This window comes from Hypanus sabinus, chromosome 13 (genome assembly GCF_030144855.1).
Source record: "Hypanus sabinus isolate sHypSab1 chromosome 13, sHypSab1.hap1, whole genome shotgun sequence".
Taxonomy (NCBI): domain Eukaryota; kingdom Metazoa; phylum Chordata; class Chondrichthyes; order Myliobatiformes; family Dasyatidae; genus Hypanus; species Hypanus sabinus.
Genome location: NC_082718.1, coordinates 51,834,962 through 51,847,622, shown reverse-complemented (window position 1 = coordinate 51,847,622; position 12,661 = coordinate 51,834,962). Strand labels below are relative to the sequence as shown.

The window sequence follows — 12,661 nt, the reverse complement described above, 5'->3', positions numbered from 1 at the left end:
TGGCAGCATGTTCCATGTACTGACCACTCTTGGCATGAAAACCCTGCTTCTGACATCCCCCCTATACTTTCCTCCAAACACCTTAAAGTCATGGCCCCTCATATTAGCTATTTTCACCCTGGGAAAAGCCGTTGACTGTCCACAATATCTACGTTTCTTATCATCTTGTACACCTCTATCCCTTCACCTCTGATCGTCCTCTCCAAAGAGAAAAGGCATAGCTCACTCAATGTATCCTCATAAAACATGCTCTAATCCTCTACACTCTCCCTAAAACAAAGAAATGTTTAGTTCTACCCATTCTCTGAATATCCTGCTGTAGATCAAATTATTCTAGTGCAACGGTCATTAGATAACGAGTCCTTTGAATCTATCTGTTCATATCAAGAAGCCTTACACAGGTTCCCTTCCATGTGCGACATGAAACATTGTTTTCTGATGATAATGTCCTGAGACATCTGTATATGACCAATATCTTTGCTTAATTCATTGTCTAGAAATTCATTGTTAACTCAAATTGGATGTTAATTGGCCACAGGACAAGACCATTCTGCCATAAGGGAAAGCCATCCACTGTTGTATTGCACCTGAGACGCTATGCTAATGTGAGCTAAATTATCAAGGTGAGGTAACGGGTGCCCAGGTGTGCCCAATGAGGTCCAATTATCCAACCTGAACTCAATGGAGCTGCCGCCCCACTGCACTAAAGATTTGTGTTCGTTCCTGAACGCGGGTGTTGATTCTACACATTTTCCCTATGGTCACAAGGGTTTCTTCTGGATATTCCAGAATCCTCCCACATCCCAAAGATCTGTGAACTAGAAGGCAAATTGTCCACTGTAAGTATATTAAAGACTGGAGATCTGGGAGAGTGTGGAGTGGAAGAGCAATAGGATTAATATAGGAATAGTGTAAATGGGTGAGTGATGGTCCAATGGCTGAAGGGGCTCGCTTTGTGCTCTCTCTTTCCATAACTCTCAGATAACATTGTGTAGGCTCTTCTAATTATTTGTTAAATATATAATCTAATCTTTTATAAATAATAAAAACATAGAAAACCTACAGCACAATACAGGCCCTTGGGCCCACAAAGTTGTGCCGAACATGTCCCTACAGTAGAAATAATCAACGAGTACATCCTTTACTTCACAGAGTTCTGCAAAATGGTGTCTACAATAGGATGCAAACATTTTACCATCTATAATATTCTGACTAGACCCTGCTTAGTGTATTCATGCATTTCTGGTTGGCATACTCTAATGTAGTTGTGCTGAAGACAATACTAAAGAGATTCTTTAGGATGTTGCCTGGATTGGACCACATTAGTTATGGGGAGAGATTAGACAGGCTGGGCGTTATTGCCCTGGAACAAGGGAGGCTGAGGGGTGATGTGACAGAAATATATTCAGTTGCCATTTTATTAAATACACCTGTGCACCAGTTCATTAACACAAATATCCAATCAACCAATTATGTGGCAGAAACTCAATGCGTAAAAGCATGCAGACATGGTCAAGAGGTTCTGTTGTTGTTCTGATCAAACAGCAGGATGGGGAAGAACTCTGATCTAAGTGACTTTGACCATGGAATGATTGTTGGTGCCACACGCGTGGTTTCAGTTTCTCAGAATCTGCTGATCTCCTGGGATTTTCATGCACAACGGTTTCTAGGATTTACAGAAAATGGTGCGAAAAACAAAAAAGTGTACAGTGAGTGGCAGTTCTGCGGGCGAAAATGCCCTGTTAATGAAAGAAGTCAGAGAAGAATGGCCAGATTTGTTCAAGCTGACAGGAAGGTGGCAGTAACTCAAATAACCAAGCATTACAACAGTGGTGTGCAAAAGACCATCTCTGAACACACGACATGTCAAACCTTGAAGTGGCTGGGCTACAGCAGCAGCAGACCTTGAACATGTACTCACTGGCCAGTTTATTGGGCACAGGAGGTACCTAATAAAGTTACCACAGTATATAAAATTAAAAGGGGCATTGAGGTGGATGGAGGCATGAGGTAGCTACCTCAATAGAAGTAGTTAATCAAAAAAAAAATCCACATGATAGGACTATCAAGAAGGCACAGTTGAGAAAAAGGAGTTTTAAAAGGGCTTTTTTTTTACACACTGAGTGGTTGATCTCTGGAGCACACTGCTAGAGGTGCTGAGAATTGAATACAATTACCACATTTCAGAGGCATGTATACTGACATTTAAATAGGCACAGCATTGAAAGGTGTAGTCTTAATGCAGACAAATGAGATTAATGTTGACGGGCAAAAGAGTCAGCATGGACTTGGTGAGCAGAACGTGCTATTTCTGTTTTGTAGAACTCTATGATTCTATCGCTCAGTATGTGCTTCTTCTGCTGTATATTCAGCCAAAATGGACAATTACATACATTCCATTTGTCAGATTCTTGCCCACTTACTTATCCTACCTATATCCCTTTGCAGTCTCCCTGTATCCTCTTCCCTACTTATTTTTCAACCTTTCTTTGTGTTATCGCCAATGACAAAACTGCATTGCAGTTACTAGCCCAGGCTACACTGATAGCATCTCTCAAACCCGCAATTACAACCACCAAGAAGAACAAGGGCAGCATGCATTTAGTGACATCACCATTTATTGGCTCCCCTGTAAGTCACATGCAATTCTGATTTGGAATTATATCGTTGGTCCTTCAAATCCATTGGGTCTAATCCTGGAACTCCCTCCTCAACAGCACTGTGGGAGTGTCTTCAACAACAGAAACACTATAATTCAATACAATGGCTCATCTTCCTCTTGTCAAGGGCAATTAGAGATGGGCAACAAGTGCTGGATATCTCTGTGACAGGAAGATCCTGAAAAAAAAATCAATAATACTAAACTCTTGGGGCTATCAGCAACTTAAAATTGAGCCCTATATTTTTGTTGATAAACCCAAGAAGCTTATAAACTGTTGTTATAACCTTTCCATTTTTGCACCTTCACATAAGAACATTTGTTCCTATTCACCCTTCAAAATTATACTGTTTCATTTACTCCAAAATACACCCCGCTCTGCATTATTTAATTAACTACACTTTCCTGAATTGCTTGGTGTGTTAAGGTTGCCCATTTAACTTAAGACATAAGACATAAGAGCAGAATTAGGCTATTCAGCTCATCGAGTCTGCTCAGCCATTCCATCATAACTGATTTATTATCCCTCTCAACCCTATCGTCTTGCCTTTTCCATATAACCTTTGATGCCCTTACTAATCAAGAATATACCCATTTCCATTTTAAATGTACCCAATGACTTGACGTCCACAGCCATCTGTGGCAACATATTCCACAGATTCACCACTCCCTGGCTAAAGAAATTCATTCTAATCCCTGTTCTAAAGTGATATCCTTGTATTCTGAGCCTGTGCCACCTAGTCCTCAACTCCCCGACTACAGGAAATATTCTCTTCACATCCACTCTATCTAAGCCTCTCAATAGGTGCCCTCTCATTCTTTTAAATTCCAGCAAGCACAGTCCCAGAGCCATCAAACACTCCTGATATATTAAACCTTTCATTTCCAGGATCATTCTTGTGAGCCTCCCATCATTGTGTCCTCCTGAAACCTATTTTCAAAGGATTCAAAGGTTCACTTATTATCAAAGTATACAACTCTGAGATTCTTCTTTTCCAAATGGTCAGAAAACCAAAAAAATAAGAATGGCAACACAATTATCAACCCCCAAAATTGCCCTCAAAAAAACGAGAAATATCGGGCAAAAAAAAAACACAGAATAAAAAAAAACTGTAAGTCAATAGTTCATATCCATATCCAAAGCATAGAAAACCTCAGTAACATTCTCCAGGAATTGTACTTTGGATCGTTCCTCCCGTAGCCTTCTTGCCTCGAGGCCCGCACTCGCTACCTCCCAGAGTCCTTTTGCATACAGCAAGGTGCTGGATCATCCAAACAATCTCCAAACTTCAAATCACAGGCTCCAATGTTTCCAGAAACACATACAAGACAAAAAAAAAGACATAAAAGAAGTGAAATACATGTAAATAGTTTTGTGGTCTATCCAGAAGATTTCGACTGTGAGAAGCACCATCTTGACCTTTATGTTTTTCATTCTCTACTAAGTTTCTGAACGTATCATTTACAAACACTGAAATTGGGTGCCTGTGTAGTCAACTCCAGGTCATTAATATTAAGTGCAATGATATCAATACAAACCCTTGGGAGAAACATTTACTTCACTATGCTCTAACATATATCTATGTTGTATTCACACTGTCACTGTCAATTGAATCCCATGAGGCTCAATTTGGCTGACAATTATTTGTTGAAGTGGAATTATAGTACAGTTGAGCACCCCTTATCCAAAATGCTTGGGGCTGGAAATGTTTCAGAATTTGGATTTTTTTGGATTTTGGAATATATAATGACAATAACTTTGGATCACCATCATTTCTAACTCTGAATTTATGTGCTACTGGTAAGTAGTCTTTGTTTTACACTTTTTCATCACACATTGTACTGATGCTGCCATTCAGTGTGTTATATTGTCATCAGTGACAATCTTGGCAAACTCATCAACAGATCTCTCTGTTGTTTCGTGATCAACAGACACTTTATCACCACAAGTCTTTAAAAAATTAGTGCTCTGCCTTTTCTTAAATTTCTGCAACCAACCTGCTGAATATTCACAATTACCTTCAATTTTCAGTTTGTTTCATAATCAGAATACTGTTAAGTGGCATATATTCATTCCAACACTGACAAACCCACTCTTTCAATACACAATCAGGATCTTCATTTTTTGCTTTATGCAGTGTCTTGCTATTGTTCATGAACTCTCTTCTTTACATATGTAAGATCACTTCTCAGAACTGCCTATGGTGCACGGATACCTGTGCATCACCTGGGAACCTTACCAGCACCTTGTGGAAGTTTCCATTTGTGGTACATTTCAGATATTGGAGATTTTCAGATAAGACATACTCAACCTGTAATAATAAAATGTGGCAGCCAATTTGCACATAGCAACCAACAGCATTCTGACAATTTGAAATGTCCAATTATTGCTTATGTGTACAACCAAAAAGCCTATTTAAAGCAATTGGTCGAAATGCACCCTTGGTCAATAATACAATGTAATAGCAACTGAAAACTCCACTCTTGGAAATTCACTTCTATTAAAGTTCACATAATTTCTAGAGAGGATTACATAAAGTGATGGTTAAGGCATTAGGAAGAGCTCTTTGAATTGTGTCAGGAGAGGTTTTATATCAATATTTACCACGTCCAGCATTACAAAACTCCTTCCACGTACATTTACGTGCCATCCTAGAGATAGGAAATAAAAGTGAAGTCCTACAAAAGCCTGTATTATGTCTTTAGATCTCTAGAGTAGAATCTTCGAGGTAGATGTTCATAATCCTCCTCTTAATAGTCCAACTACCACCTTCTAGCCCAGTCACTTTATCATTCAATGTCCTTCTTCCAGACTCTTTGCCATTGACTTCCTAACCAACTTGGATATGTGAACCTAGATCCACCCAACTTAATTTTATATATAGAAAGCAAATTTTGGAGGCAAGCTTCAGCAATCTCCATTGTTTGTATCCTCCTAATACAAAAATTACCCATTTACTCCTACCTTCCATTTTCTACCTAATCCAGTGAGCTATAATCTTCAGCAATGTTTGTGGCAGTTTATCAATAAACCAAATAAACTGCATCCCCAGCCCAGATAGTTACACCTTCATAAATCTTAACACAGTTTTGCAGAGTGGCATTTGTCTCACTAGTCTGTTTTCCTACTTCCTCCTTTCTTAAACAGCAAAGATACAATTGCCATATTCCAACTCATAAAGGCAACTTTAGAATTAAAAGACATCTCTGAGAAATAAATCATTGAAACATAGAAAACCTACAGCACAATACAGGCCCTTCGGCCCACAAAGCTGTGCCGAACATGTCCTTACCTTAGAAATTACCTATGGTTACCCATAGCCCTCTGTTTTTCTAAAGTCCCTGTACCTATCCAGGAGTCTCCTAAAAGACCCTATCATATCCGCCTCCACCACCATTGCTGGCGCCCATTCCATGCACTCACCACTCTTTGCGTAAAGGACTTACACATGACATCTCCTCTGTACCTACTTCCAAGCACTTTAAAGCTATGCCCTCTCGTGCTAGCCATTTCAGCCCTGGGAAAAAGCCTCTGACTATCCATATGATCAATGTCTCTCATCATCTTATACACCTCTATCAGGTCATCTCTCATCTTCTGTTGCTCCAAGGAGAAAAGGTCAAGTTCACTCAACCTATTCTCATAAGGCATGCTTTCCATTCCAGGCAACATCATTGTCAAATCAAGTCAACTTTTATTGTCATTTCGACCATAACTGCTGGTACAGTGCATAGTAAAAATGAGACAATGTTTTTCAGGACCATGGTTTACATGACACAGTACAAAAAATAGACTGAACTACGTAATAAAAAAAACACAAAGAAAGCTATACTAGACTACAGACCTACACTGGACTGCATAAAGTGCACAAAAACAGTACCGGCATTACAATAAATAATAAACAGGACAATAGAGCAAGGTGTCAGTCCAGGCTTTGGGTATTCAGGAGTCTGATAACTTGGAGGAAGAAACTGTTACATAATCTGGTCGTAAGAGCCTGAATGCTCTGGAGCATTTTCCCAGACGGCAGGAGGGAGAAGAGATTGTATGACAGTTGCATGGTGTCCTTCATAATGTTTTTTCCTTTGCGGATGCAGCATGTAGTGTAAGTGTCCGTGATGGCAGGAAGAGAGACCCCAATGATCTTCTCAGCTGATCTCACTATCCGCTGCAGGGTCTTGCGATCCGAGATGGTACAATTTCCGAACCAGGCAGTGATGTAGTTGCTCAGGACGCTCTCAATGCAACCCCTGTAGAATGAGATGAGGATGGGGGGTGGGAGATGGACTTTCCTCAGCCCTCACAGAAAGTAGAGACGATGCTGGGTTTTCTTTGCTATGGAGCTGGTGTTGAAGGACCAGGTGAGATTCTCCTTCAGGTGAACACCAAGAAAATTGGTGCTCTTTACGATCTCTACCAAGGAGCCGTTGACGTTCAGCGGGGAGTGGTCACTCCGTGCCCTCCTGAAGTCAACAACCACCTCTTTTGTTTTGCTCACATTAAGAGACAGGTTGTTGGCTCTGCACCAGTCTGTTAGCCGCTGCACCTCCTCTCTGTATGCTGACTCGTCGTTCTTGCTGATGAGACCCACCACGGTCGTGACATCGGCAAACTTGATGATGTGGTTTGAGCTGTGTGTTGCAGCACTGTCGTGGGTCAGCAGAGTGAACAGCAGTGGACTGAGCACACAGCCCTGGGGGGCCTCCGTGCTCAGTGTGATGGTGTTGGAGATGCTGCTCCCGATCCGGACAGACTGAGGTCTCCCAGTCAGGAAGTCTAGGATCCAGTTGCAGAGGGAGGTGTTCAGGCCCAGTAGGCTCAGCTTTCCAATCAGTGTCTGAGGGATGATTGTGTTGAATGCTGAACTGAAGTCTATGAACAGCATCTGAACGTCTGTGTCTTTTTTGTCCAGGTGGGTTAGGGCCAGGTGGAGGGTGGTGGCAATGGCGTCATCTGTTGAGCGGTTGGGACTGTACACAAACTGCAGGGGGTCCAGTGAGGGGGGCAGCAGGGTCTTGATATGCCTCATGACGAGCCTCTCGAAACACTTCATGATGATGGTTGTAAGTGCAACGGGACGGTAGTCATTTAGGCAGGACACTGAAGACTTCTTTGGCATGGGGACGATGGTGGCAGCCTTGAAGCATGTTGGAACGGTGGCGCTGCTCAGGGAGATGTTGAAGATGTCAGTGAGAACATCTGCTAGCTGGTCTGCACATCTTCTGTAAATCTACTCGGCACTCTTTCTATGGTTTCCACATCCTTCCTGTAGTGAGGCGACCAGAACTGAGCACAGTACACCAAATGGGGTCTGACCAGGTTGCTGTATAGCTGCAACATTACCTCTTGGCTCTTAAACTCAATCCCACAATTGATGAAGGCCAATGCACCATATGCCTTCTTAACCACAGAGTCAACCTGCGCAGCAGCTTTGAGTGTCCTATGGACTCGGACCCCAAGATCCCTCTAATCCTCCACACTGCCAAGAGTCTTACCGTTAATACTATATTCTTGCATCATGTTTGACTTACCAAAACGAACCACCTCACACTTACCTGGGTTGAACTCCATCTGCCACTTCTCAGCCCAGTTTGACTAAATGGCTTGCAGAAACATTTTGAGGATGCTCTGTTTAAGAAACTTATATTGCACTGAATTTATTTTTAAAATATTGAGCAATTATCTAATTTTCTCTCCTACTATACCATTTTGGAAAAGACTATTTTTACCAGCCTTAACAATGTGTGTTGATGAACTGTTCATCTATACTAAGCCATCATGGATCTTACATACACAATGGCCTTTCCTTCCTGGCTCACTGGTGGTGACCTTTGTGCTGACTATAAACACAAAGACACTGATATCAACTACAATATCTTGGGTATTAGTTGAGAAAACAATGAATCTGTATTTCCCTTGCCGCAGTCTCACATTCATACTTCCAACCTCTGCGGTTTTCATGTGACATCTGTTTTGTTTCAGGCTGGAAGCTATGCTGTAAAAATGTTGGAGAGGGAGATTGCCATCTTGAAGATGGTGAACCATGAACACATCATTAAACTGGAAGAAGTTTATGAAACAACAAAGGTAATGCTTATTTTTAAACAAAGAATTTGGAAAAATAAAGCTTACTTTTTAAATCCATAAATCTCATTATGACCTAGCCCTATTCTCTTTTGGACACTGAGAAAATCTGTTAAAAACTGGGTTAACTTTAACAAGACTATTTGGAATTTAAATTGTATCATGTGTTTGAATTAGAGTAAAACACATTATGTTATATCTCAGTAGATCTCCAGGAAAGTAATTAACATTAATAAAAGAACATCTGATAACATATAATTAGATTGCAGCTGATCCACGTTTTATTCCACCTATTCATGCTATACCCTTATCTAACAAAAATCTTTCAAGAACAACTTGAACTTTTCAACTGGTTCACAGCCTTGCATGGAAAAGTGTTCTGCTTACGCAACTGATCATCCTATTGTGTCATGTGTCTTCTCTAATCAAAAAGATTTATTTTATCCCACTTTTATATTTTTAGTTGTGTTCGACAGCAATATTTTTCATTTCCTTGGATCTGACAATGCCAGCATTTATTGTCTATCACTAATTGTCCTTGAGAAGGTGGTCATGAGCCATTCCCTTGAAATGATGTAGTCCTTCGGATGAGGATGTCCCCCTAGTGCTACTGGGGAGGGAGCTCTAGGATTCAGACCCAGCGACAATCAGGAAACAGTTAAATTTCCCAATCAAATTGGTGTGTGATTTAGAAAGCAGCCTGCAAAAGGCTGTGATCCTATGTGCTGTTGAATTGGCGTTCTCGTTGGTTGAGATTGTGGGCTTGGGAGGTGTAAATGGAGTAGCCTAGGTGAGTAACTGTAGTGCATTTTATACAGTGGTTGCAGTGCACACCAACAGTGGAGAAAATGAATGTGAATTGGTCGTGGAAAATCATTCTAATTAACTGGGCTGCTCTGTCTTGCATGAAGCTGAGCTCCTAGTGGATTACTGGAACTGCATCCATCCAGGAATTCAAACATATTCTTGAATTGGGCCCTGTAGACAATGGAAAGCTTTAGGTTACCAGGAGGTGAGCCACTCACAACAGGGTATTTGGCCTCTGATACTCACTTCCAGTTACGTTAGAACATTGAACACCACAGCACAGATAATGCTGTGCTGACCCTTTAACCTACTCTACAATCTAACTCTTCCCTCCCACATAGTCCTCCAGGCTTCTTTCCTCCATGTGCCTACCTAAGAGTCCCTTAAATATCGCTAAACTTTGTCTCTACCACCATCCCAGCAGAGTATTCCACTCTCACCACCTTCTTTGTAAAAAACTACCTTTGGCATGCCTATACTTTCTTCCAATCACCATAAATTTATGCCCCCTTGTATTAGCCTTTTCTATCCTGGGGAATAGTCTCTGGCTGTTCACTCAATCTATGCCTCTTATTATCTTGTACGTCTCTATCAAGGCAATTCTCATCCTCCTAGCTCACACAACCTATCCTCAGAAGCATGCCCTCCAATCCATGCAGCACCCTGGTAGATCTCCTTTGCACTTTCTCTAAAGCTTCCACATCCTGGGGCAACCAGAACCGAACGCAGTACTCCAACTGTGGTCTAACTAGGGTTTTACAGAGCTGCAACATTTCTTTGTGGTAATGGTTATTTATGTGGCTGCTCCAGATGAGTTTCTGCTCAAACATGATCCCAAGATAATGCTATCCAGGACTCATGATGGCCTTTGCATGTCAAGGACAAGTGGCTGGACCCTCTCTTTTCATAAATGGCATTGCCTAGCTCTCCTATGGCATGATTGTTCATGTCGCTTATCAACCCAAGTCTCAATATCATCTGAGTCTTTCTGCATGCAGGTATAAACTGCTTCATTGGATAAATTGTGAATAGAATTGAACATTTTACAATTATGAACAACCAGTCCACATCTGAACCTTATTTTGGAAGAAATGTTATTGATGAACAACTATGATGGCTGTGCCTAGGACATCGCCCTGGGCTAGTCCTGCAGTAAAGTCGTGGGACTTACATCAGCCACATCTATCTTCTTCTGGTCAAGGTATTAACGCTAACTGTTGAAATATTTTTTTATGCCCATTGACTTCAGTTTTATCAGGGCTCCTTAATGTCACACCTGGTCTCACAATAGCTTAATATCAAGGGCAGTCACTCTCACCTCACCTCTGGAATGCAGCTCTTTGGTCCATGTTTGCACCAAGACTATAACGAGGTCTGAAGTTAATTGGTCCTGATGAAAGCCATTGTGAACAGACTCTCAAAGGGCTATGATTAAATAGGTATTCCACAGGCACATCACCAAATGGCCCCTCACATGGATACCTATAATTTTCAGCTATGGAACTGGAACAAATGAATTTCCAATTCTTTAAAATAAAAGGACTTGTGAGATAGAAATAGAGATAGGAATAATTCATTCAGATTCATCAGCTGCTTCACCGGTCAATAAGATCATACTTGATTTTTTATCTTGATGCCATTTTACTGAACTAACACCATATCACTTCATTCCCATAATATACTGATCCCCGTTTTGAATATACTCAGCAAGCAATCAGTATTCTTGGCCTCTTTTGGTAGAGATTCCAAAAATTCACTATCTTCTGCGGTGAAAAATCCCTCATCTGTGTTACGAACAGCTGCATCTTTATTCTGAGCCTGTAATTCCTTGGTTATGGATGCTAGAGCAAAATGATACAAGATCCCTGCAGCTACTCTGTCAAGCTCTCTAAGGTTATTGTAGGTTTTCATGAGATCACCACTCATTTTTCTAAACTGAAAACCAATATATTCCAATTCAGCTTAACTTTCTTCATAGCAGCAACACCAGCATTCCTGTGAACATTTGATGCACTTGCTGTATTGCATGCCCATCATTCCTGTAGACAATATTCCAAGTGCAATCACAGCAGTGTCAAGTATAATTGCAGAAAGGTGCCTTTAACCGTTAGACCCCCTTGCAATAAAGGGCAATATGTCATATCCTATCACTTACTGCAAATGCATGTTATCTTTCAGTGACTCGAGTACAAGGACACCTGGGTATCTCTTAACAACAATGCTATTTAATTCCCTACTATCTAGGACACTCTCCTTTTTTGCCTTCATATTGAAAGATATTTTACACATGAAATTCTACTTGCCACATCTGCTCCCATTCACTTAGACTATCTGTATTCCCCTGATGCATCTCTGCAGCCTCCTCATTATACATGCTTCCACTCATTTTTGTATGATCAGAAGTCTTGGATATATTATACATAGAACTTTCATCCATATCGTTGATGTAGATTATATACACAGGATGCAACTTTCTAGTTATAGCCTCCCAAGCCAAAACTGACTCACTTCTTTCTATTCTATATTGACAGTCCATTGACCAATTCTTAACTCTAACATACTTTTTGGGTCAAATTTGACCCGTTTTGACATTTGACAGCAGTAAAAACACGCTACATGCCACTTTTTAGCCAAAATTTGATGACTTTTCCTAAAGTGACCCAAAATGCACAAAAACTAAAATATTTAAGAATTTTATGCTTTTGTACAGGTGCTGCAAATTTTTGTACATTGAGGCTGTTCCAGGTCAAATTTGACCCATATCTATTGAAATGGATATTAAATCTCTGAAACATTAATTAAGGATTAATCTATATTGAGGCTGTTCTGGGTCAAATTTGACCTGTATCTATTGAAATGGATTTTAGATCACTGAAAAAGTAATTAAGGATTAATCACCCATTTATTAATGTCAGATAGGCTATTTATACATTCTAAATAGCTCTGTGGTTCAAAATTTGGTATAGACACTTGTTATGAGGAGATTCTTGGGTCGGGTCAAAATTGACCCAGACCATACTGTGAAGGTATAGGATATGAACAGGTTGCCTCAGTTAATGCATATTAGTATTATCACAGACCAAATATGCTTTCATTCTGTTTAATAACCT

General features: G+C 40.6%; 1 protein-coding gene across 4 annotated transcripts in view; it reads left to right on the top strand.

Moving 5' to 3' along the window:
* LOC132403863 (serine/threonine-protein kinase 33-like) overlaps positions 1–12,661 on the top strand; it is a 126,580-nt gene that overhangs the window by 69,044 nt on the left and 44,875 nt on the right. For all 4 annotated transcript variants that reach the window (XM_059987615.1, XM_059987614.1, XM_059987613.1 and 1 more), the window contains one exon: positions 8,643–8,747. In XM_059987615.1, the coding sequence (XP_059843598.1) occupies positions 8,643–8,747 (105 nt within the window). The remainder of the gene's footprint in view (positions 1–8,642; positions 8,748–12,661) is intronic.